At 38.7% G+C, this 27,062-nt stretch overlaps 2 protein-coding genes across 6 annotated transcripts in view; one reads left to right on the top strand and one right to left on the bottom strand.

Moving 5' to 3' along the window:
- LOC126380444 (mucin-3A) overlaps positions 1 to 20,642 on the top strand; it is a 45,801-nt gene extending 25,159 nt beyond the window's left edge. For 4 of the 5 annotated variants that reach the window (XM_050029853.1, XM_050029851.1, XM_050029854.1 and 1 more), the window contains exons 4-8: positions 10,121 to 10,202; positions 15,081 to 15,121; positions 15,507 to 15,678; positions 16,032 to 16,147; positions 16,501 to 20,642. In XM_050029853.1, coding sequence (XP_049885810.1) covers positions 10,127 to 10,202; positions 15,081 to 15,121; positions 15,507 to 15,678; positions 16,032 to 16,147; positions 16,501 to 20,112 — 4,017 coding nt within the window. In that variant the 5' untranslated portion in view covers positions 10,121 to 10,126 and the 3' untranslated portion in view covers positions 20,113 to 20,642. The remainder of the gene's footprint in view (positions 1 to 10,120; positions 10,203 to 15,080; positions 15,122 to 15,506; positions 15,679 to 16,031; positions 16,148 to 16,500) is intronic. The other variant, XM_050029856.1, reaches the window with a different exon arrangement.
- A 160-nt stretch (positions 20,643 to 20,802) lies between these two features.
- LOC126380460 (ribosome biogenesis protein NOP53) lies at positions 20,803 to 26,028 on the bottom strand. The gene is made up of 8 exons (XM_050029888.1): positions 25,846 to 26,028; positions 25,460 to 25,622; positions 24,986 to 25,199; positions 24,689 to 24,870; positions 24,482 to 24,601; positions 24,134 to 24,357; positions 21,812 to 22,008; positions 20,803 to 21,014 (listed from the first exon to the last, which is right to left on the bottom strand). The coding sequence occupies exons 1-8, from the start codon at positions 25,965 to 25,967 to the stop codon at positions 20,845 to 20,847; spliced, it is 1,392 nt and encodes a 463-aa protein (XP_049885845.1). The 5' UTR covers positions 25,968 to 26,028; the 3' UTR covers positions 20,803 to 20,844.
- Positions 26,029 to 27,062: the final 1,034 nt, after the last annotated feature.

The following is a 27,062-nucleotide window of genomic DNA, read 5'->3' as shown; positions in this document are numbered from 1 at the left end:
TAACTCACTTTTACATCGAAATTCGTCATCATCATCATCATCAGCCGTACGACGCCCACGGCTGGGCATAGGTCTCCCCCAAGGATCTCCACTACGATCGGTCCTGCGCTGCCCGTATCCAGTGGCTTCCCGCGACCTTCACCAGATCGTCGGTCCACCTTGTAGCGGGCCTGCCCACTGAGCGTCGTCCGACATGTGGTCGCCACTCCAGAACCCTTCCGACCCAGCGGCCATCGATTCTCCTCGCTATGTGTCCTGCCCACTGCCACTTCAGCTTTGCAATTCTTCGAGCTATGTCGGTGACTTTCGTTCTCTTACGGATCTCCTCATTTCTGATTCGATCGAGCAGGGAAATACCGAGCATAGCTCTCTCCATTGCCCGCTGAGCGACACCGAGCCTCCTCACGAGACCCATACTAAGCGGCCACGTCTCACTGCCGTAGGTCATCACTGGCAACACGCACTGGTCAAAGACTTTCGTCTAGAGACACTGAGGTATTTTGGACAAGAAGATATTCCGAAATTCGTCACAAGGAAGTTTTCCTTAAAATAATCAATGGGAATACTTCTTCTATTTGTACTTCCTCCTCGAAATATTTTTCATAGTAAGTAGTGTACATAGATACTTATGGTTAGCAGGAGATTACCGGACACATATGCATGAAAATTATCATAAGTGTAGTCTTGTGCGTGTATCGATATTTTTCAGGAAACCACAAGACTTGTCTACTATCATTGCTATTACATGTACTTACGCTTTAATACTATCGTATTTTATCATTAAACAGCTCGAAATTAAAGCAAAAAGCCAATTTAGTTTTATTCACGTTAACGATAGTTAATTTTACACGTTCATAGAAGTGTTTTCCATTCACACGCTGCTTCCTGCATGCATTATACAAAGTACCTAATAACCTTCTTGTTGGTGACGGCAACTTATTGTTTGATCGTGTGTTCCAAGCTTAGGTACATACTCTCTTTACCTGTTCATTGTTATACGAATACTATCTATCTACTTTCACGGGCAGTTTTATTATATCAACTTAGGTATTCATTACTCATTATTTGTTAAATTGATATTGTTGACTATGGATTTATAACAAAGTGACACGTCTTGTTGTTGTCCTTAATATTTGGTCCTTCGAGCCAGATCTAATATTAAGGAGTGCAGGTGTGTTAAACGGGCCATATCGAAGCAATTCATCTAAAAAAAATGTGATTTGCGCATATAAAAGTAAGTGCGCAATGCAAACAAATGTCAAATAGCAATATTGCTTTCTTAGATGAATTGCTTCAATGTCGCCATTTTAATCCCTCTGGTCAGGTTAGAGATGAAAACGAAGTTCGCCTTTAGTAAAAATTGTGTATAATAGACACAAAAAAGTGACAAAAAAGACAAAAGAACGAGACATACTTATCACGATTTTATAAATCCGTAAGACTATGGATGTCTGTAGACACAGACATTCTGCTATGATAGATTCGACGAGTCTCCGTCACATTTCATGCAGAAATGAATTAGACATGCCAAGAATGCTTTGCAAAGCTTCGCTTAAACTTTCCGTGTGCATGCCTTAATGGAATCACATAAATGTGTCAGCAGCACATGTAGCTAAGTGGAGAGTGAAATAGGCTATCAGTACAACAATGCAAGTACATAATGGTCCCCACATTGTCAGATAGCATCTGTTACGCATGCGTGCCGTAATACTCTCACTGCTGGGAGACAACGTGATCTATTTACCATTTACTTACCGCAAACCCTCTTCTTTGATACGTGTGAAATTGTTCCGTATAATTATTTCCCTTTAAACACGATTTCATTACTTATTAAATTGGCCCGAAGATAACTCCTTCAATCAAATTAATGGTAGATAGCCAAATAAATCGTAGGTTAATTGGCCATAAATACTGTAATTTTAAGGGTTTCTACAGAAATATAAGCTTGATAGCAACTTGCGAAAATAATGATGATGAATGTGACGTAATTTTCGATAAAATCAGTGGCTGCGTAGCAAGACTGGTTTTATCGATGTAGATTTATCGATCAATAGCAATGCTAACGATACGTAATGACGTTATTGCATAGCGCACATGCCTCAGCGTGCGCTAACCTAAGTAGCGGTTGCGTGCGCGAGCGCAGAGATGATCATACGCTGGCGCACGGCTCAAGTGATACACTATATCCGAATTTACTACCATTCATTCCAATTAGAAGACTTAAATAACTACTGGTTTTATCGTAAGACGTACCTCTTGCAAATGTTTTCTGAGTGTACCGAAGATATTAGGTATTCCAGTGAATTTTATGTATTTACTGTTACTATCACCGATTGCTGTCTTATGACTTATACCACTCGTTCACTTTCACCGCGATCTAGCTGGGATGCGCGGGAGTCGCCCAACCGAGAAATCGATTCAGAAATCATTTAATTGACTCTCGTTGCGTTATGTTGTAATCCAACATAATAACGAACGAGTGTCGCACGTAATCGCGTAATAGAAGATGTCACTGCGCAGTAGAATATGCACTTTTATGAAAAAGCATTAGGTATCTCAAGATTTTTGCACGCAAACTCTTATGTTAGTGCACTGAAAATAGTCTTTCACTTCATAAACATTGTTTTGCAAGTCATTTTCGGAGCACTCCGGGCGGTACAGAGCACCAAATGTAATATTGTGTGTGATAGTATCTAGAAAGTTCAAATACATAACAATTTTATGAATAGATGTATTATTACGATCGTATATGTGTAGCATATGAACGACATTAAAGCTATAATCTTCGTAAAGAGAGAGTGATGTTCCGCCTTGAGGTCCTGACTGGGTGTTATGTATAGGTATACAGTGTAGATACCTAAAGAAGTAGCTAGTAGCCGCGGACGGCACGGCGTGAGGAGAAATCTAACTGAATACGAAATTATGGAAAAGGTACAGGAAGGGCATGCCAGCAGAAAAGTGAAATTTAAATTTTAAATTTTAGTGAGTTTTGTGAGTATAATTTTATACACAAAACGACAGATTTTTTAAACGAAATCTAATAAGACGATATGTGTCCAACAAAAAGTCAGAAGCGTTATTTTTGTTGCAAAACTTCTGAATCCTATTGTCTGTTGGCTATGCTCAAGGTAGTTTGCGGTAGATCCACGAATAGGTAATGACACCTCTGGTAGCGGCGGGTAATGGTGGAGTAAATTAGAGGCAAAAGCGGGCTCTTGACCCCGGGTTCAAGCTTTCAACCGGTTCATACAACAATATCTAAGTAAGTGCGCGCTACTCCGGGACGCGCCATTTTCACCGACCATACATTCTCTCCTGTATTAGAGTTAGGTTTAACCCGGTACTTACAGGCGTTTTATAGTTAATAAAATGACTCATCCGCGTATAATTTACATAAACCTAATACTACACTAGAAAACTTGTTTTTGTGATTAAAATAAAGCAGATTTAAAAAACATATTAAAGTGTATAAGTAAGTAAGTAGATAAATTGTTTTGCTATTGAGATACTTAGTTTATCCCGTTTATTCCGGGGTTCTTATAAATGGTGTAGCGCCGGATATAAGTAAGTAGTTATATTAGCGCATGCAATATCAAGGTCAAAGACAAACAAACAATACAGCAATAAATTAAAATTGTATATATTTTCAAAGGCGCCACATGCAGACCAAAATGAGAGATGTTGTAATATCCGCTCTTATAACGGCTTCCGAACTGCTCCCTAATATCCGAAACAAAGTGGTGGGAAAACAATGGTTACCAGTTTTATTGACTTGAATTAAAAGGTTATGAATAGAGGTAGGTGTGATGTGATGAAGACACAAGAACATCAGGGTCAAGGCTGTGATGCGGTTTATTAGGCCAAGTATCAACGGAAACAATTCCGACGTACGATAGGTCAAGCCGAGAAAGGAAGCCAGTCCCATTAACATGATAAATAAAAGACTATTGTACATAGACCACATAATACAGATTCGTGTAGTCATTATTAAAATATATTTAACACAATTAGGCACATTCCGCAAATGTCTACTTTAGGTACGTTTTGTGAAAGGATTGCAAAAGTTAACATTGGCGACGAATCGTACAGGACGATCACGAGCTGTGGATTCTGTGGAATCTTTACTGCGATTTCAATAAAAAGTAATTATTTAAACTAGCAATCAAATCCACGGACCAAAACAGCACTAAGTGCAACAATTTGTTTGTACAAATCGGCGGCGGGGTATTGCCAACACACCATTATTCATTGTTCCCGCGGAGGGCGGCCGGTGTCCGCACCATTGTACGCGGAGTGATTTCACGCTCCCCTACAACGTTTTATTGGAGCGATCTCATGTGAAGACAACATGATAGATTGCTCCAAGTGCAATTTAACTGCACACTCATGAAAATAAACACTAGACTCAGAAAATGCTGTAATTTATGTGGGATTTGGGTTTGCTCAGTTAAACAGTTCAAGTACGGTTCAAACACTTCTTTTATTTTTCTCCTAGTCCAAAAATTTTCACCACCATCGTCTACCGTCCGCCATCGTCTATCTTCTCAGTCACTCCTTCTAACACTCTCTAACTCATTCACACTCCTCCACTCAATCTATCATTTGTCTATGTATCCCTTCTATATTCTATACCTTCTGTACTACTCATGTCACTCGTCAGTAGACGAGTCTCTCTCGTCAGTAGGTGAGTTGAGATGATTGTGTGAGATACTTCTCACCTATCACTCACTCAGCCATATGCCCACACTGATAAAACACAATGTTTGGATGACCACTGAAATGAAAACTACTTACGTGGCATCTTTTTTCTAAGCAATTTTTGTTGCAAATTTAGAAACTTTAAAAATCACATGGCGTGTGATTATAATGATTCGATCTGAGTAACTTAAAATTACCAGAAACAATTCAAGTACTTAAAATGAAAACGCTGATTATATCTTGGGTTAAAGCATTATACCCTTGAGAGATGCTTATGGCTGACCTTCTCAAGGCCTGACCGTTCATTCTGAAGGCATCGCGCTGTAAAATAGCCGTTGGACGAAACCTTTGGTAGAATCTCGTCATCTTACCATTGTTCGTCAAAATCGACTCTATTTATCTTGCGCAAACCACAGTTCAGGGTGGCTAACTATTGTACACACATATAAAAATATTAACAGATGTTAAGCTCTTGTAAGAGCGTTTAAAGTCTTTTCGCAATGTCACTTGGAACTCATTTAAGTACGTCATATGAGATATCAAAGAAACATACGGACTTATGGCATATTAATTACAGTTTAGTCATATCAACACCTACCATTTTTTGATCATTTAATCTTGACACCGCAACGGGATTGTGAGATCTCTAAGAACATACTTACTAATTCAATTGTGGCTAGTGATCTTTTTTTCTTAACAAGATCATCAAAGAATCATGAAGTTTTGAAATTGTTAAAGGATATACCTAATATGAAATAGCTTTATAAGAAGTATATTATCGCAACTTTGTAACAGTGTAGTATCATTAGTCGCTCTTGTTGGAGCTTGCATGTCACACGTCCTTGGAACGCGATTGCCTGCAACTAAGCCATTTACGTCTAGATAGGTACTGACCTATGTTCATCCGCTCATTTGGCAAAAGAAAACTATATAAATACAAAGCCTCCAAATCACCTTGACACTCTGTTAAACCTGTTTTTATGCTAATTAGCTATTTCGTAATTAGTTGGGTTTAATTTAACGATAACTTAGAATCAGACTCCTCATGAATGTGCAGTCAGAGCCAAGTCTTTTGCAGGCAATTTTGGTTCCTATTGGTTTCCAAAGACAAACGAATTCTACTAATGTCAGATTATGTAGTAGTAACAGGTAACCAGGAAAACGCTTAACATTTATAAACTATACGACTATGTCCCAATTGGGGTATTTAGAGGTACATCCATCGTAAGATAAAGTAAGTACCCACACGTCACCGAGCTTTCTGTTAGCTGTAGGTTATTCCTTACTCTATCTATGCCGTAGATGTAGCCGTTTAATTATTAATATTTATGTATTTACTTTTTATTTCTTCAGAACCCCGATACCAACCCCGCCGGCGTGGTCGTTTTCCCTCATTCAGCGCTTATCTCTGTCGACCCAGTAGAGTCGATTAATTCTTTCAAATATTCTTTCTCTCAGACGGCGCCCTGAGCCGAGGTTCGCGCCTAACTGGGCACCCTCAGGCCTGTTGTCTTAAATTTTGTACCGGGTGAGAACCCTCAGCGCTCCCCATTTGTCCAGCCAAGTAGTGAATGCTATCTGTGGCAAATCTACAATAAGTCAAGTCAAAACATTTTTTTTTTTACTTTAAATAAAGATAAATATATTTATTCTTTATTTTAGCTTTTATAACGATTCTTCCAGAATTTTCTTTCGATGAAATTAAGAGTAGACATCGGTTGTTTAAAGATGCGACCACCACCTAACCTTCCAACCTGAAGGAAGTACCAGATACTTAAGCATGTTAAAACATACATGCCCGTAAACCCGATCTAGGTAAGTAGGCTTCCAGAACACTATTTTCAGGTATTTATTTATTTTATGACCAATAAATAAAATTACGATATATTCTCGAGCTCGGTGGCGCAGCGGTAAACGCGCTCGGTCTGCGATTGTTGAAGTTAAGCAACTTTCGCAAAGGCCGGTCATAGGATGAGTGATCACAAAAAAAAGTTTTCATCTCGAGCTCCTCCGTGCTTCGGAAGACACGTTAAGCCGTTGGTCCCGGCTGCATTAGCAGTCGTTAATAACCATCAATCCGCACTGGGCCCGCGTGATGGTTTAAGGCCCGATCTCCCTATCCATCCCTAGGGAAGGCCCGTGCCCCAGCAGTGGGGACGTTAATGGGCTGATGATGATGATATTCTCGAGCAATAATGCACCTCCGACCGATCCTAGAAAATTACTATCGTGTTGTTTACGTAAATCAAAATACCGATTGTAGAGAATAATGTTATCAGATGTTCAGCTGCTTTTGGCTGCCAGTTGCGCAAATCTGTTCACTGCATTGTATTTTTAATCGCACGACATGCTTTAACTGTATTGTCTCCTAACTTCTAACCGGAGATTCGTAAACCATCATCTAAAACTTAGCCATTATCATCATATAAAGGGTTTTACTGACATGACACTATGATATCAAGTGGATTTTCATGTCGGAAAATCACGAAATTATTTTCCGTTCCATACTTTTGCGACGGAAAATTCCACTTGATACTAATGAGCTAAATCATCCTTCTCAGTCCAATCCAACTTTTCTTATACCTACCTACTTTTTAGTTTGTTATGGAAAGAAACAATGAGAAAATTGTGCAGAAAACTTAATGGACGTCCACGTGGACGGAAACGCGGTCGAAAAGCTAGTCGAACATAAGATCGATTTTTTATGTTTTGTATGGCAGGTACATCTGTTTACCTACCGTACAAAATGTTACCTCAATCTCAGTGTTGCAATTAGGTATAACACAAAACGAATTGTATTAAATCAAATAAGTACCCTAAATGTAAGTAGACATATACCACTTCCAACCTCAGAAGTGCAACGGACAGCTATAATTACTAATAAGTATACCCTCGTTGGTACTTATATGCCCGTCTACGATTGTATCAGCCATCAATAGAATCAAATCTCTTCTAATAAGATGTTACCATTCATTTTACGAGTCATAAGCTGTCATTGTTTCTTTGACAATAAGTGAATTAAGGATAATTGCGATTGCGATGAAAGTGAACCATGTTTCCGAATCCATGAGATACGTGTATCGTAAGAGCGCCGGAACCCTCTAATTTTTAGTGTATCATTGGAAGCGACCTCTGAACTATCGGAGCGGCAATTAGCCAATCAAAACAGAATGACAATCACGTCGAGTCCGCCCTACTATCGCGGTGTGGCGATCTCCCACAATCGTATTCGAATCGAGCGCTCGTGACGAACGAAAGGCGGTTAATGCATGGGAAGAGTCGACGAAAACGCTCGCCGGTTTCGCAAGCGATCTTCGAGCGATAGTCCCTGGGATTCGCGAGTAGGAAGTCACCTGCAAGGCGCGGTACAAGAGAAAAGACAAAGTGCAAAATTGCTTTATTGCTGCCACTGTAATCTGTTTGGCAAGCCGTTGATCTGTAGGAGCTTATTTGAGCTTCACTGTGCAAATGGGATGTTATTTACTAATAATGAGAATGTACATATATTTTCACAGGTAGGTAGGAACGGCCAATTACAAAGTTAAGCTATTGAAATAATCGTTTCCTTACTTAAGAGTTCCCCGCACTTTTAATGCTGATTTATTCAATAGAATCATTCTTCCTCTATCATTATGTAATGAACGCTTCACGTTTATTCCTTAGACCACAGTTTCAGTCTTCATATTTGCATGTAATTATTCAGTGGCCATTTTCGATGCTTTGTTTTATAACAGCAGGTTGTTGATGCTTCGATTACAAAAGCTACTGTTTGCTCTACTCTTGTTGAACTTTGACTAAGCTGTGTGAAAGTTACAGCTTAGCATTATGAATACCTACCTACGTAAGAAATATTTATAAAATTATGGATAGTTACATATATATATATATATATGGACGGTGCATTTAATATACTAGATCGTAAAACAGCTCGGAGGCTAGAGGGAAATGTCTATGGAAGTTCAAATGTCACCAGAGAAAGTCGTACAAGACGCAAAGCAAGTATTATTAATTGGATACTGCGACATGCTGCGACGACAATGGCGACAGGAAGCGCGGCCATGTTGTCGTGGCTGATTTCCGGCAATGCGCATGCGCGAGGACTTTCTGCAACTCCACACGTTGCAGGATGTCTTGAAATAATATTTAAGCGGCTTGTAAATTTATGTAACACGCTAACTAGGTTTATCGTAAATTACCTAAGTACACATACTGTCTCCAGAATTTTTGATTCGTTAATGTTCCATTAAAATACTTCGATTGCATCACAATTAGCGGGCGACAGCTATTGTAATCTGCTGCAGCTATAAATATGAAGTGACAGTGTTATTATCCTCCTATATAATGAAACGTGCGTAGATCGCAGATGGCGCTAGGCGTGCGCGCGCGCTTCGTGACGACTGCTGTGTGAAATGTCTTCTTCAACCGGATGCATGTTTTGTGTGGATGTGCTGCGATTGCCTGTAAGCTTCAGACTGAGTGCAATGAACCAGCGAGATGTACCGATAACCACTATAACTATTCACTTCACAATAATGCTTTTCTTCACACCGACTATTCCGCTTTCTCTAAAACATATGCGTCAATATTATAGATATACTTAACATTATTATTTCTGAGCTTTCGTAATAATGCTTTTAAAGATATTTCTTGATGAAACATAGATGTTAAGCAGCATTTGTTTTTGACGTGACTTATTGTAGATTTGCCGCAGATGGCATTAACTACTTGGCCGGACAAATGGGGAGCGCTGAAGGCTCTCACAAGGTACATCGTTTAAGACAACAGGCCTGAGGGTGCCCAGTTGGGCGCGAACCTCGGCTCAGGGCGTATGAGAGGAAGGATATTTGAAAGGATTAATCGACCCTAGTAGGTCGATAGCGATAAGCGCTGAATGAGGGAAATCGTCGACCACGCCGGCGGGGTTGATATCGGGGTTCTGAAGTGTTTGGTGTCGCGAGCTGATTGGCCGCCTCTATGGGTAGAGTAATCGGGTCGTCGGGATAATCGGGTCGTCGGGAATTAATAAGCAGCAGTCATCATCATCTGCCTAGCATTATCCCGTTTTATTTTTCACTCGGTCCGCTTACCTAACCTGAAGATTTGATAGGTCTGGTTTTTTACAGAAGCGACTGCCTGTCTGACCTTCCAACCCGCGAAGAGAAAATCAGTCCAATACAGGTTAGGTCACATACCTCCGAAAATGCATTTCTCGGGAATGTGGGTTTCCTCACGATGTTTTCCTTCACCGCAGAGTACGTGATAATCATTAATAAATAAGCAGCAGTATACTCGTATAAAGTACTTTTTGTTATCGTGAACCATCTCGCTATTCTTCAATAAACCTGAACAGTAGTGTGAGCGTGCGACTGACAAAGTAATTGATACCGCTATTATTAATGATGCATTTTTTATTTTGTTTCAGATCGCAATGCGGCGAAAGTGGGGAGAGTCATCGCTAATCATGATCGCACAAGCTGCAGTACTGCTTGTTTTGCTCACCATAAGTAAGCAACCTTTTATATACCTAGCCTTCGCTTTAAAGTTTTACTCCTGCAAGATTACAAGCACAATTGACCTCAGAGTGAATTGAGATCCTTATATAATTATCTTTTCTTAAATCATCATTGTTCATTCTACATCGTACCCACTTGTGCGAAGTATAACCTTAAAGTTAATAGAACATAATATTAAAAGTACTTACCTACATTTAATATCACAGAACACACGTAGTTATTTGTGGTAGTATCATAAGATTTTTTACAGTAGGTACCTATCATTGATTTCATAACGGACACTGTAGCAGGTACATTAAAGCACCGAAGTTACACAAGTTTTAAAACAACGGAAACTTGCAAAATTAGAAGTTTTATGCCGATGTAGTGATCGCAAGCAGGAGGGAAACTGTGAAAGACATACATACAATACAAGGAACAAAAATAAATTTGCTATCCAAAATTAATTCATCATTATGGGGTTATGTATACTTTTTACAATAAAATACCAGAGATTATATTGAATTTGTCAGAAAATAAATTTAAAGCTCATGTGGAGCCTACTTTGTGAAAAAAAGCTTATTGTAAGATTAGATTACCTAAATGAAATGCCTGGTATTAAATATGTTCCTCTATTTACTTATTAAATAACTTGTAATACGTAATAATATACCTACCTTGATTTAGAAGATGTGTTGCTATTGCAGTTTCTTGTCATTTCTACTCAGCCATAACCAAATAACACATTGCGAAATGACGTAGATTCAAAAATGTTAAATTGACCTTCAACCAGTTTGTCTATAATAGTAATTACCTAGTTGAATAAATTATTCTGATTTCTGAGATTAAAACTTTACTACCAGCAATGAATTGAAATGCTTCTAGAAACTTTTGATATTTTATTTAGTTAATTATTTTTTTCTTTTGCCTATCTTCAACCGGGGTAAGCAGAGTATATGAAATTCCATTTGCTTTGATCCTGACGTACCTACTTCTCTTACTTCCTCCACATTCTTCAATCGTTTTATTCATGCGCGTCGGTCGTACTAAACATTTTTAAGGACATCCCCAATTTGCTAAATATAAGGCTTCCTCTGTCAGCTTTACCAACAACCTTCGCCTTATACTTTTTCGTAATCTTATTATCCTTCATCTGCTGCACGTGTCAACCATCTTAACATTCCCTTCTCAATTTTGGTCACTACATACTTACATCTTCTTTTACACCATATTTCTTTTTATACGATACTTTCAAAGATTTTTTGGAGACATTCAAAATAAAGAAAACTTGTGTTATAGTTTTTAAATGAAAATATAGGTAGGTAATTGTTTCGAACAATAGTTAAGTAAGTATTGAATTCTATAGTGTTATCGACTGCGAAATTGTTATTTTAACCAATTTAGACTCGCTCGGACACTAAGGCCTGTAAATTGCCGCAGACTAACTAGAATCAGCTTTGAAATAAGTGTTTTCGGTAGGTCTTAGACTCTATACTTATCATGGAGTGGGAAATGTCAGGATTGTTTGTTTTGAAATAAGTGTAACGTTGTCTTGGATTGAGCAACCCTGGGCGCTAAGTTTCCTAACGCGCTTTTCTGATAGTACTCTCATTACTTGTTGTCGTAGTAATGTTTAAAGTTTCTTAGATTGACAATGATTTACAATTTATGAGTCACTGAAACGGGGAGCGCCAGTACAGGACTTGCACGAATGGCGGCGATACGGCTCACCACCTATCACGAGAGTACTTACAATGTCACGTATATCGTACATCATCAAGCCCATTAACGACCCCACTGCTGGGTCACGGACCTTCCCTATGGATGGATAGGGAGATCGGGCCTTAAACCACCACGCGGACCCAGTGCGGATTGGTGGTTATTAACGACTGCTAATGCAGCTGGGAGCAACGGCTTAACGTGCCTACCGAAGCATGGAGGAGCTCGAGATGAAAACTTTTTTTTGTGGTCACCCATCCTATGACCGGCCTTTGCGAAAGTTGCTTAACTTCAACAATCGCAGACACTGAGCTCCTCATATATCGTACAGATAGAGGTAAAACAAAAATTAACTTATGAATCATCGCTCTCAGGATGCATTGAAGGCCTATCATTAAACGTCGTCATTCTCTTCATATTACACCACATCAAACGTCATTAACCCCTTTACTCAGACACGAATCAAAAGTAATTTGATTATTGGCTATACAATGAATTGACGGAGGAAAACTGTTGACCCCTGGCCTGGTGTCGCGTGCGGCGCTTGTTACCCTCGCGTGATCAATTTGTCATTCTATGGCGGTTCTATGACAACACTTCTGCTTAACGCCACTCGTATGAAAGGTCAGTGTATGTGCGTTGTTTGATGAGAACAATTTGCATGTCAACACCCAGCGTCAAATGTTAAATGGCCAATCATCGTGTAAAGGTACGATAGACATATTCCGCTTACAAGCAACGACCTTGCGGTATAAACTCGATTATATAGAGCGTCATCTGCTTCAAAGTCAACTTTTTAACCCTACCCATTGATAATGAGTGATGCTCCCTGGCCGGACTACTATTCAGTACACAATTTCTAACTTTAACAGTAAAATTTCTGCCTTCACGCGTCCACCGAGAAATAAATAGTGCATCAAACCGAATAGTGCAATAATACAAGTAGGTCCTTCGTCATATATTGATGATTCATTATTCGTTGCCCAACTCAAAAGTTGACACCTGCCCTTTGTAACATAGGTACTTAAGGAACTTAATTAAGATGTAGATCTTTAACGTATTGCTAATTATACTTATCTACTTTACTAGATATTCTTAATCAGACTTGCCTAGTTTGATGAAGTGTTTCATAATTATTTTTTCAAGATGGCGTAAGTTGCATAATATGAGAAACTGAACATTGCCTAGTAATAGAGGAACCAACTGACATCGTTCGTGCGGTCTGCGGCTTTGCATTTATGAGTTACTTATTGAGGATGTAAGTAGGATAACTTGCTTGTGCTCTCGAAATAGGCGATCTTCATACCGGACTATCGTAGTTACGACACCGTTTATTGGAGAATTCAATCGATATTTAATCTGAATAAGTCTATCGAAACATGTTGCAGTAGCTAATAAAATAAGACAAGAGTTTTAAGAAAAGCTCTAGAATAGATTGACATATACCTAATAAAGTTAAGGTACTACACATTGCTGCTGATTCATGCAGACACACCATAATTTAAAGTTATAATATCAGTCATTTTGTAATCCAAGAAATACGTAGTTGACCGGATGAACATTTATGGAACACACGCCAATTTTAGACAGAAATTAAAACAACCCTTTAAAAAATTTAACGTAGGCCCGATGGATCCAGGTTTCCCGGCAAAATTAAGTTGACAACCAGTATCAATCGGGTTGAATCCCAACGAGATGCCTATTTCATTCGTCCGGATTATTCTTAAATTCGCTCAATAATTGTAAAATTCAATTTAGGTGTCTTCTGAACTCAGCACCTATATAGGTATACTAATAATTAATAACTTTATAAAATAATAATTAGGGATATAACTTAGATATGTAGGTAGATGACATGTAGCGTATGTAAGAAGTACTCCTAAGTCAAAAGATTAGATATAGCACTTCCTAGTCTACGATAAGTTACATAAAATGTACTCTGGACTTTTCGTTACCTGATCATGTGGTGCTGTCGAGTAACTTTATTGGAAACGATAATTTTCTCACACATTAATCAATTCCTTTTAAATCGTGTATCATACATGAATATTATACGAATTATATCATCTGGCCTATCAGGATGCATTAGGAATTTATGACTTGCGGGCATTTTACAGCTGATAGTCGGACAAACAATAAACAATCGAGGGTTCGAGGTACTAATTTTATTATTTTATATTTATCAGATCAGCGCAGGCGCGCTCGTGCTCGCAGGCTCGGGGAAAGCGAGTGTTGCGCAAATGCGCCATAAATTGTATTTATCTCATTTGAAACTTAGATAATGTCGACACGTCTCACAGTGAATAGTATGTCAATCAGACATCGAGGTATAAATCGATTATGTTCATCGATCACTGGGTCGTAAGAAGTTCCATTAACCAAGTAAAGTTCGTACATGTTACATGTGAAGTTTAAGTAAACATTACGAGAACATGTAAAATACAGATGAGTAGAATATAATTGATGGGAGATAAACGTAGTCATAACAAGCAATTTACAATAATTGCTATCGATTTATCTTGGCGGTAACCCGGAACTAAATACTACATAACTATTTAGTCACCACAGAGTTTGCAGCAGTTGAAACATCGATCACAAGTCGATACTTTCACCTTCCACACTATCATTGTCATCCTCCTTTGTTCATTATTACATATCGTAACGCTGTTATGACGAAGACAATATTCTAACAACTATGAGAGATAGATAATTCGCATTAGGTACCTAGGACTTTGCTTGGTGGATAATGATATAGGGGATTTTGATTGAGTCAAGTCACTAATTGCATCTCAAAAAGATAGTTATGTCGCCGCCCTATTTTTTTTCTAAATTCAATGAATAATTCTTAACTTTGATCGTTATAAGGGCCATGTTTACATTAAACAAGCTTTCAAATGACCGGAAATGTAAGTTCAAATATTAATGTGAGAGGTCTCTAACGGCTTATGTCCATTAAGTTCACATTATTAGAAAGCTCAAACAGGTCCCATTGTTAAATTCAGACCATAAATTATTCATAAGGACCGCAGGTTGACATTGATAACTCGATTCAGCACACTCAATACTTATTGTTAAATTGTTTATCTGATACTACTCCGTGAGTTAATTACTACATTATTATATGTAGTTTCATATACATAATATTGTTTATTAAAATAATTTTCTTTGCAGGTCCTTGTGAAGGCAACCGGAGAACACCTCAGCGTCGAAAGGTACAATCGGCTTCAGCATTAATGTTTTCCTTATTAATAAGTTTATATTGCAAACAAGAAAAGCATAATGCGTATCTAGAGAGATAACCTTTCCCTAACACAAACCTATCTAGTTGAGTAGCGTGACTTGAGAGAAAGCGAATCCAACGGGGTCTGCAGGGGTTGCTCAAATAGGATTTCGAGCAATAGGCACAGCGAATGCTGTCTACGTAGATAAATATCATACGACTTAGGTGGAAGCCTAACAATACTTGTGTATTGTTAAGATTTTGCTTGCGCGGCCTATAGGGTTGTCCTTGCGTATAGGCCGCGCACTAGCCGACTTGTTAATGTAAATTGTTTTAATTAAAACACATAATAATGTGTAAATTGTTTTATCTTTCAGCAGACGGCTCGTTCGGACCTGTACCTGCCGTCACCGAGCGCGGAGAGCCTGCAGGCGCTGGCGCAGGCGATGGGCGCAGCCGGCTTCGAGTCGTACACTGAGGGCAAGGCCCTGGTCAAACGCCTCATCCCGGCCGACAGCCAACCGGACCTCGACGTTGTGGAGCATCAAGGTTATTACTCAATGTCCAGAATATATTAGCAATTTGTAACACCACACATGTTATATGTGGTTTGCCTGCCGATGACTACTAGTAGTAACTACCAAAATAGTAAAATTGGGCGAAGTGTATTACGTATATGACTATAGTGACAAAGATCTTAGCATTGTTAGCTATTCGAAAGTAAACTTAACTGTTATAAAAATACTTTTAATCCTGCCTAAACGGCGAATGATGCGTTGTCTCGGACATTTCGCTTTTATAGAAGTCGTTTAATTTAGGCCATGTTTCTAACGATATTCCATGAAAATTCAAACAAACGGAACAAGCAATATACCCCTGTTTAATGGTGTCAATATTTTCAGGCGTTATCGGAAAAGCGGGCGTGGACTTCCCGGCGTTCCCAAACATCCCCAACACAGGGTTCAATTGCAAGAACGTGCCGACCGGATACTATGCTGACTTGGAGACCGACTGCCAGGTGACTATGTCAACTATTTTACCAACACTAAATATCACTTATCATCGAAAATATCGAATCACCTAGTTTATGTTTCGTAACGATCAACAGAAAAATATTAAATACGTGTAATTAATTTAAATTACAAATGTAATTATAATTTAATCGTATTATAAGGTTTTTAATTAATTAAATTCATGTTTTGTTGAACAAAACTTCCGAAGTGTTTCGATTTTTTGATACCTATAAAAATAAAGTACAAACTCATAAAAGTCACGCCCGACAATATTTCTGTGGTAAGCGGTCATAAGTCGTTGATTTTGGATAGCTATATTTATTTATTAAATTGTAACACACTCCGTCGTTATTTTCAGGTATTCCATATCTGCGACACGTCCCGCAAAATATCGTTCCTGTGTCCAAACGGCACCATCTTCAGCCAGTCGCACCTCATCTGTGACTGGTGGTTCAAGGTGGACTGCGCCTCCGCTCCCGCACTCTACGAATCGAGTGCCGAATACTACTCCAGCGAACAAAGAAAAACACACAAGGTCACTCAAAGCCTCTCCAAGAATTCAGACCTACAGCAAATCGGAGCTGATACCAACATTCGTCCGGAGACCAGAAAAGCACCAACCACTGTACCGAGCACCACCGAGAGACTTTTGAGGCACAGGCAAAGACTTCAGAATGATCCATCCAACGCGAAAGCTACTTCTAGAAGCTTCCAATCCTTGTTTACAGCTGACAGCAACTTCTATACCACACAAAGGACTCAAGCTACAACAGCTTTCGAAAAGAGAAGAAAGAATTTGGTACAACTGATAGCTAACAACTTTGGAAACACTCCTCGGCCAACTTTGCCAACGTACACTGAAGCTTCCTCATACCGGACTACAACACCAACGCCTATTGATTACAATAGCATTAAAGAAATGCAAGTCGCTGCAGAATCCGCTTCTTTTGCAAACAATAATAACAGACAATATTTACAAGATTATAACAAAAACTACCGGCCATACCCAGTATACACTCCGAATCTTACAGCTAGATTGAGCAAAACCAAAAGCAGTCCTACTCTAACTACGCTGTACGACATAAGAGACAAGAATCTAGTTGCTCAGGAATCTACGACAAAGCGACCATCCTTGGTGCCGTATACTAAGAGTTACTCCAGCACCATCAACGAAAGACGTGAGCCGTACACTAGGCCTGGTGTATCTCTATTAAAAGATTTTCTTGAAAAAGAAAAAAATAAGACATTAACCACGACTACAGAAAGGTTTGTACATCCCACTGAAAGAAGTGACATTTATACTAGGAAAGAGAAGACAGATAACAGAATCACTATTGAAACTAAGGACACATTCGAATCTGCTACCAAAATACCACACACAACTAGACCTGATAATACGTATTTCACTGAAACCGCATCGTCTGACAGATTCGACGTTTACTCCACGACTAATCAGCTCCCCCAGGTTACAACGGAGCCTTCTTATCACGAAAGGAGAGAAAGACTTATGAGAAAATTAAATTTGGATACTTTCGGGGCTACCGAACCGACTGCCCCCACCACGATTACGGAAAAATTCTACGGTGATTTACCCAACAGACCTGGCCTGGTTGTTCCACCTTCTTTGACTCCTAAAACTCTGCACACGCTCGCTATATATTATGCAACAGCTTTAGACAATTTGTCTGCTACTACACCAGCGCCAGAAACGGAAACAACCACCAATGTTTTTGATGAATATGAAAACATAGATGACGGATTACCAGCTTTGTTCAGTCGTCATACGATCAATAAATACAGTAATCTGTTTGGACACGGCACAGATAACTCTGAATTACTCGAAGATATCAAATTAGATCCCAATGGAACGTATAACGAACTTGCAGATGATTTGTCAGTACAACAAAGTCAAAACCCTCTAGCAACTTCGCCTCAAATTAGAGAATTGGCACAAGTGTTTACACACGCTCTCTCTGCTTATCTTCAAGATCCTGTACAATTCAGAAAGGTTCTATCCGACATAAGGCCTACACATCCCTCTTTTGGTGATATGTTGACTACTACTGAAGATCCTTACAATACAGAGCCAACAACGACAATTAATGAAGATGATGATGAAATTTTAGGGTTCTCAGATGATAATAAAGCAAGACCTGCATTAGCTTCATTAAGAGACGCAAAATCTATAAACATCGGTACTGATTATCCATCCTTTTCTGAAGAATACACGACGACTCCTAGAATAACGGAGGCTCCTTATACAACGGCTCGCTCAACTACAGCAGCCAATCCTTTTAGATGCTGCGGAAGAATATCAGCATCATATACATCCCCTTCAACACCTAAAGAAATATCAACAACACCCATTCCTTACACAAATACTGTCGCTGCAAATGTTAACACTCTTGCGAATAACTACAATGATACATACGGCGCTACTGAATCAGCATACATTCCTAAATATGGTGGTTTCCAAAACAACACTGTGCTGCCTAATAACTCACCTTATGGTATTGAAGTTAATCCAACAAATGCTAAACCTTTGAATGAATATATTGAAGCAACGAATTTACCTACTGCTTGGGGAATCGACGCAGCCGATACCACATCCGTAACTAACGCGCACGGAAATATATTCGAAAGTAAGAAGATTAGAACTACTACCGCTTTACCGATCACTACCGCAGTGTATTTTACTGAAACAGACAGTGTAGAATTAGAAAATGAAGAGGAATTGCAACGAGCGCATAGTCAATCGTTTGTAACACCTCAAAGTAATAACTTACGCCAAGGAAAACAAATCAGTTACGAAGACAACAAAACAACCGTGAAGAAACCTTCAGAGGAATTGGAAGCGCCAACTCTTCCAGATTTCGATACCACCACTGTGCAAACCACCCAACCTACTACGATTTATTCCGAGGCACTTACTACAGCGGCACCCATCTCTAGTAGTTCGTTTACATCCCCAGATAGTGATAAAACTACTTATCAATTCCAATGGCCCAGTACTTATGAAAATTGGCAAAGTACTGTAATTGATCCGATCACCTTAAATGACAATCTGAGCCCCTCGGCACAGGAGCACGCCAAACAAACCCACAGCTGGACAAATACAGCAACTACCGTTTCTTCTGAATACACAGGAACAACAAGTGAACCAATTTTCTCGTCTTCTGATGCCATTGAACTGACCACACCGGGAAACAAAAATGACGACAGACTGAGTAGATTGCTCCGCGATCCTACGTCTACTGAAGCTGCCCAGGACTTAACGACTATAACTGACACTGTGGTTGAAAAAGCAAAGGAAATAATGGGAGGTATGAACGCCACGACGACCGAGAAACTCATGAACGTGATGAAGAAAACGAAATCAAAAACAGTAAGAAGACTAATACTTCTCCTAGTACAGACATGCGATGACGACCATAACACTACAGCTGAGGCCTCCAAAAAGGCGTTATTAGAAGCACTTATGGCAGTGTCACAAAAGGATATGGATGAAATTGCTAAAGAGGAGGGGATCACAGATATTCCAACGACAGTTGCGGATTACGAAATTACTAAAACAAGCGATACCCAAAGGAGAACCGATAAGGTTTTAGACAGACAAGAAATCAGAGGACGACAAACCGACAGAAGAGGAAAAAGTTTGAATATCGACCCCAGCGCTGTAAATTCTTTATCGAACCCATCTACACCGGAAAATATTAAACAAAGCGAAATACTGGAGACAGCTTCAACCACGCAAAGTCCTAAATTAACAACGAATTTCCGTAGAGGCGCTAAGAAATTTTTAACTAGAAGTACAACCACCGAGCCTACCGTAACTAAGGAGGTGATTGTCGATAGTCCTAAAGCCGAAGCCAGGACCGCGGCGCAGGGCTCCGACCTCAAGACCTCCGCCGACACGAGGGCGCTCGAGTTATTACGATCGCTTTACACGATTGCAGCGCGGTGGGGTTGACATCACTACATGTAAATTAATGAATTTAAAATTTTATATTTAGGGGTTGTTTTGCTCAGTACAAACCCTAAATATAAATAATTGACATTGTAAATGTGATTTTATAGTTAGCTATTTGGGACTTGCAAAATTTTAAGCCATTATGTTATTAAGTAACGTCATAATTGTAATTGAAATTAGATGCATTTGTATATTCTATATACAAACATATATCTTATATACAAATGGGTTAAGTATACTTGAACGTTGTTTAAACACTTGTTATTACTGGTATCAAAATCAAGAAATCAACAATACTTATTACTTTTACAATTAGTTAACTTATTACGTTGTTATTGAAACTAGTTCTTAAAGACTTACCGCTTAGTATAAAAGCCTGCAATATTTTCTCATGAAATGGAAAATAGCTGTAATAACATACTGAGTTACCTACTTTATTTGTATTTAGTTTTATCATATTGTTACACTGCCAATTGATTTTATTGTAAAGTAATTGTAAGTAGCCTACTTGTAGATGTAATATATGATAGGGAAACATTTTATATTAAATATTTTTTTTTATAAAGTACGCTTGAGTTTTACTGAAAGTTATGAACATAATGTTCAGAAAAAATAACTTACGACCATTTGACAAATATATTGGAAATTATGGAAACCTTACACTTAAAGAAATAAATAAAACTATATAAGTGCTGCAGTTAAGAATTTTATTAAAGGCGTGTCTACAAATGCTTACTTCTTGCCGGCACTGCGGGTAGTGTACCGTTCTATCTCCTGCTCTGTGACCTTGTGGCCTGCCTTGAAGTAGCTCTTGAGCTTCCTCTTCTTCTTCATCATAAGTTTAGAGGCCGCCACAGCTCCGCGTCGTTGTAGAGACTCGTAGCGGTCACGAAGGAGATTTGCTGGAAATACGAAAAAACATGCATACATAATGTCAATCCTTCATATTTTGAATATGAATGGTTGGATGCTAAGATGCTTATGACGCACTGTGTAGTGACAGGTGGTCACCCTCGATCAAACAATGGTCCATCATGTTAGAAAATATACAATCCCTCAGTAGGTTTTTACGACATGCACGGGAAGATAATAATATGTAGCTATATTGAATGTGTTCCGCTTTTAATCGCTGCCAATCCAGCATAGACCGGCCGCTACGTAATAAAGTGTGTATCCCCAAAGACGTATAGTATATACAGACACTCCTCATCAGCCATAAAACCTATTTACGTATAAGGGTTGAATTACATCTATCTAGCCGCACCACATCGAAGTTTCCTATGCTTATATCCTGTTGTCACTCAGAACCGTTATTTGCTACAGCAAAACAGCAACCGTATTTCTACTGCCTCATCGATTCCGCCGCGTGCGGTCGTATCATCTCACTCTAGCAAATAACTGTCCTGAGTGACAGAACAGGATAGAAGCATAGGAAATTGCGGTTCCGTGCTGCCAGATGTGGATTCAACCCAAAATATTGCAGCTTCAATAAGGTTTATAAAAGACGACATGCCAATGAAGGCAGTTTTTTGCGTCTACACTGAGCATCCACATCCACACAGTAATGTGTGTAACTACAATATTAAGGACCTATTTGTTTCCTAACTTACCGTATATGGCCGAATTAAAAGGTTGAATACATGGATATAGACTATTATAGACTTAATCTTAGAACTCTAATAGAGTAATAAAAACTTACTGGTGGAAGAGACGTGTCTCAGATCTCCAGTCAACTGCTTAGGGTCAACGAACTCTGGTTCCTTGCGCGGCGGCTTATGCGCGTTGAGCACAGGCACTGAAGTCTTCGCTTCTTCTGCCTTCTTGGACACGCGCTTAGACCGGAGTTTCTCATTAAGCTCTTCCTTTTTCTTTATTGACGATTTAATTTTTCGTAATCTAAAATTGTATTTTATTGTCAGAGGTCGTAATTTAAACATGGAAATATAAATATACAAGATAGACAATAACGTAAGTTACTATGAAATGTGGACACCTGGTACCTTTTTACGCATCAAATACATAAGTGAAAAGTTTTGCATGCGAATATGATGTTTACTATTTTTACTAGATGTTCGAATAATAATCAGTCAGCTTCCTCACACGTAAAGACTACATAAAGAATATTAATATTGAGAAACATTTTTAACTTCTATACTTGAACATAGCTTAATTCTAAAATTCGCAGTGCGCTGACAATGTTAAATAAACGACTTCAGTTTTAAGACAAATCGCGGTGCTCTTGCTTACATGCCTAAGAATATATTTTACTAAATGCCAGTAGTACCATAGGTAGAATTTTCTTTCCGTAGTACTACGCACCATAGTAGGTACCAGGGGAAGAAAAAACGCCCGTGTCACCGTCAGCGTGGAATCGCATGCGCCACGTATTTTTTATTATGTACTGGATAAACTATATACGACAGCCTCCGTGGTCTAGTGGTTAGAACGTTAGGCTCACGATCTGGAGGTCCGGGTTCGATTCCCGACGGGGACATTGTCGAAATCACTTTGTGAGACTGTCCTTTGTTTGGTAAGGACTTTCCAGGCTTGAATCACCTGATTGTCCGAAAAAGTAAGATGATTCCGTGCTTCGGAGGGCACGTTAAGCCGTTGGTCCCGGCTATTAGCCGTAAAAAAACCTCCACCAACCCGCAGTGGAGCAGCGTGGTGGAGTATGCTCCATACCCCCTCCGGTTGATTGAGGGGAGGCCTGTGCCTAGCAGTGGGACGTATATAGGCAGTTTATTATTATTAAACTTTATAAGTTCTTCCCTGAGCCTAATTATCTCCATACCAAATTTCATTTAAATTGGTGAAAAGATAGACAGTTACTTTCGCATTTATAATATTAGTGTGGATCCGTCATAGACTAAGATTTTATTCGCTAGATGCACAGTTTCATACAAATATAAATAAATAGACTCACATTCGCTAAGGAATTTTTCTAAAAAAGCGTCTGAACAGTCTTGTAAAAACGTATAGTTCGTTCGTTCCATAAAATCAAGAAGTTATGGCTGTTAAAGTGCAATATCGGTTTTACAGTGTCGTTACACGCAGTCACTTGTAAGAAGATGCGCCGCGGATCTTGTTTACAAAGTTTGGTTGTCTATGTGTTATATGGGGTCTATGCAAATATCAAAAAAATATCGTAAAGTATACTGTCACTTTAAGGTTTAATGGGCGTGCGAATAAGAACGTAACGAGGCACCTCACTGTTATAACGTGTCTATTTGACGGTGGCGTCGGTGACACTATTTGGAACCACCAATTATAATAATATGATCGACGGGATCTGTGGTTTAGATAAGACTATAAATTCGTATCTGTTTTGAGCAATTATTCGCAATAGCCACGCAAAGCACTCCCAATATTTAACGTTTTATATGTCTTACGCAAAGATTTTTATCTTTCTTCAATCAACCATAGATTGATTTTGTGAAACATACTATATTTAGGAGAGAAGTATTCTTTTGATTCACATAATCACTTTGTTGGGTAGAGCGTTATTAATGTCTTTTAGTAAGTAAATAAAGGATAGGATCTAGGGGCAAGACCTGGGTCTCTATCTCATACAAAAGTTCCAAACTTTATAATATAACAATCAGTTAGGCAGCAGTGAATTCAACAAGAGCAATAACATGTTTGTAGGATGTCTGTCTGTATACATTTCATTATCCAAGCCTTGTCCTTGTATACTAATAGGCATGGTTATAATGTTACAGGTTCATAGTAAAATTTCGCTTTTGCTATGTAAATGTGATGTCATCCTATATACATATATAAAAATAGCAACAGCCTGTAACCTCCAGTGGCAAAAAATAGGGTATTTTAAAAGGACTTTGGACCTTAAACTTTTGAATGCCGGAACGCAGATCTCGACCAGACACTATGTAAAATTTATTGTGTCTGGTATCTGGGCAAATGAGAGGTTAAGATCATATATGTCCCACTACTGTTGGGTATAGGCAAAATTAAAGCTGAATAATGAAGTACAAACTCAAAACAAAAATCAAGTACAAACCTGTAAAGATCAGTAATTTTCTTTTTATCTATCTTTTCTCTTTTGATGCGCTCTAGTTCATCCAGCCTCTCGCGCTGTTTCCTCCTAGCTTTATGATCTTTTTTCTTGTTCTTAACAGGAGGGTTGACAGCCTTGTATTCGTTGTCCGTGTCTGATTCTGGTTCATCGTTTGTGGGGTTATGTGGCTGTGGTAAACCTACACTCATTTCTTCACGCCATTGGTTCTGTAATATTTTGACAATAGTTTATTTGATTTTGTGTACTTATACTATCATTGAAATTAATTTGACGAGTCAAATCAACATTGCTTCAAATGGTATTAAACATATTTAATATTGTAATACTCACTTCTTTCTGCTGTTGAGTGACTTTGCTAAACATTCCAGTAGTGACCCGGTGCAAATGGGCTTCACGTTTCATCATCTTCTGCTCATGTTGTACAACTTCTTGCAATAATTCTTGATGTTCCTAAAGACATAAAAAAAACATTTACTTGTTAGAAAGGTAAATGATGCATCTTCGGATGAAATAAATTGGTATTGAAAAAGAATATACCTTGAATGAAGGATTGTAGCTAACTCCTGGATGTGGTGCTTCCACAGCTGATCTGGTCACAACAGTCTTTGCAAGTGGAGGTTTTGGCCTGAGTCTCCTATCAGGCAGTACATTATGCAACTGAGCTTCAGGCGAAATGAACTCATCACATAATGAGGCAGGAATGCCTTTGGTTTCTGGCACTGGTAAAAAAAAAACAAATGCTAAGCATTCCTGTCAGTTCTCAATTTTGTCTTCAAAGTTCCCAATAGCATTATCATAGTAAAGCAAAGCAGAAAATATACAACTTATACTCACAATCATTACCCCAAAGATCCAAATTAAAATTTTGCCTGGTCTGTTTTGCTTTTCTCTTTTTTTCTATAGCTAATTTTCTGTTTTTCTGAGCAACTTCCACTTTTTTCTGCAACACTCCCTTTTCAAAACGGCGTTTGTTCGTCAATTTACTGAGTGCTGTACGTTTGGATCCCACTGGGTTGACATGGTTGCGGTTTGCATTGGGATCTGGAACCTGAAAATAGTGAATAATAAATTAAGAATATATTCTAAAGTATGTTGTTAAGTTATTTCAAATTCACAGTTGTAGACTGAACATGAAAATTAGGATGATAAAATCACTCACTTATTAACAACAACAACTTTACTTCCACATTTATTAATAATTATTTTGTTTGTGTAAGTTTTTCATTTTTATAAATTCATGTTATTTTATCTTTAGTCAGAAACCTTTCATAATAAATAATAAAGATAATAAACATATTCTCATTATACCTTGGAAGTTGGTAGTAAGACTTCGAAGCACTTAGGTGTAGCAGGGAGCGTTTTTCTCTTCTTCTGCTTAGCATTCAATGGTTTCTCTTCTACATCTTTAACTTTAGAGTCCCCCTCAGTGTCAACAACAAACAGCTCACTATCAGGCTTTGTCTCAAATTTTCTGTAATGAAATACAGTTTGTAATCTCACTTTGAGAAAGGCTCAGAACATACAAGTAACAACATGGTGGCTAAATTTCTAGACTCAAGAACTCAAAAAACTCAAGTATCTAATATTATCCGTTAATTTCAGTTCACTTTCCTTATTAAGCTAATTATTATAGCCGTTTATTCTCATGGCAAAATATTTTATTCGAGCAACCAATGATGTCAACATAACCTCACCCAAGTCTTTCCTCTAAGCGCTGGTCCTCTAGAAACTCTTCAACGTCACGTATATCGCAATACTTTCGCCATGCTTTCTTGTTCTTTTTCGACACATGCTTCTTTTTCTTTACAACAGACATTACTCACGAATATCCTAAAATACTACCACATGCACCACACCACCATGCAAGGTGCGCGTTAAAAGAATTAGTAACGTTTCGTTTCACTCAAATGAAACATGACAGTAGTTGTCATATTATTTTTAACGATGGAATGGAATGTAACTGACTTTAAAATATTTTTGTATGAAAAATAAGTCTTTGTTTACAATAATTACGTGGAAGGAAAAATTTCTTATCATTCTTAACCCTACAAAGAAAGAAACCCGGCTTGTGCAAGTCGGACTCGCGCATTGAGGGTTCGCGGCCCAGAAAAGTTCAAAAATGCGCACCACTTAAAACGACCTGTCTTTTGTATGGTCGTTTGATCAGCCGGACGGATCATTGATGAACTGCTCCTTGCTGTTGAATAATAGTTAGGTGCTAAGGACGGACAGTTTACTCTCAGCATAAGGGTTTCTTTTTCATCATTTTAGAACAAAACCTTTACAATTAATTCGATATACCTACAGAGGAGCTCGGTGGCGCAGCGGTAAACGCGCTCGGTCTGTGATTGTTGAAGTTAAGCGACTTTCGCAAAGGCTGGTCATAGGATGGGTGACCACAGAAAAAAAAAGTTATCATCTCGAGCTCCTCCGTGCTTCGGAAGGCACGTTAAGTCGTTGGTCCCGGCTGCTTTAGCAGTCGTTAATAACCATCAATCCGCACTGGGCCCGCGTGATGGTTTAAGGCCCGATCTCCCTATCCATCCATAGGGAAGGTCCGTGCCCCAGCAGTGGGGACGTTAATGAGCTGGTGATGATGATGATGACCTACTTACTTGTTCGGGTTGAATCTCAAGGATAAAGGATTTTCCACTTGGTCCTTGGGATTTTTGATAAGTAGGTACGTACCTATCAATCTAGGTTGTAAGTACCTACGAAATGAAGAAAAACTTAGAACGGTCTTTTTTATAGGTACTTTACTCAGAATCTCCTTTATTTCATCTCCGTATAAATCGAGCACACATTACCTCGGGCACATCATACACCTACCTATTCGACTCGAATCGTGCTTATGTGTGTGAGTAATTACTTAACTACCTACCTATCTATCGAGTGAAATTATTAATAAATA

This window comes from Pectinophora gossypiella, chromosome Z (genome assembly GCF_024362695.1).
Source record: "Pectinophora gossypiella chromosome Z, ilPecGoss1.1, whole genome shotgun sequence".
Lineage (NCBI taxonomy): Eukaryota > Metazoa > Arthropoda > Insecta > Lepidoptera > Gelechiidae > Pectinophora > Pectinophora gossypiella.
This window is presented reverse-complemented; position numbering and strand designations above follow the sequence as displayed.

Coding starts and splice junctions, on each gene's coding strand:
- LOC126380460 (XM_050029888.1), bottom strand. CDS start 25,967: ATGTCTGTTGTAAAGAAAAAGAAGCATGTGTCGAAAAAGAACAAGAAA. Junction 24,871..24,985: donor GGATCTTTGGGGTAATGATT/GTGAGTATAAGT, acceptor TTTTTTTACCAG/TGCCAGAAACCAAAGGCATT. Junction 24,602..24,688: donor GCTACAATCCTTCATTCAAG/GTATATTCTTTT, acceptor TTATGTCTTTAG/GAACATCAAGAATTATTGCA.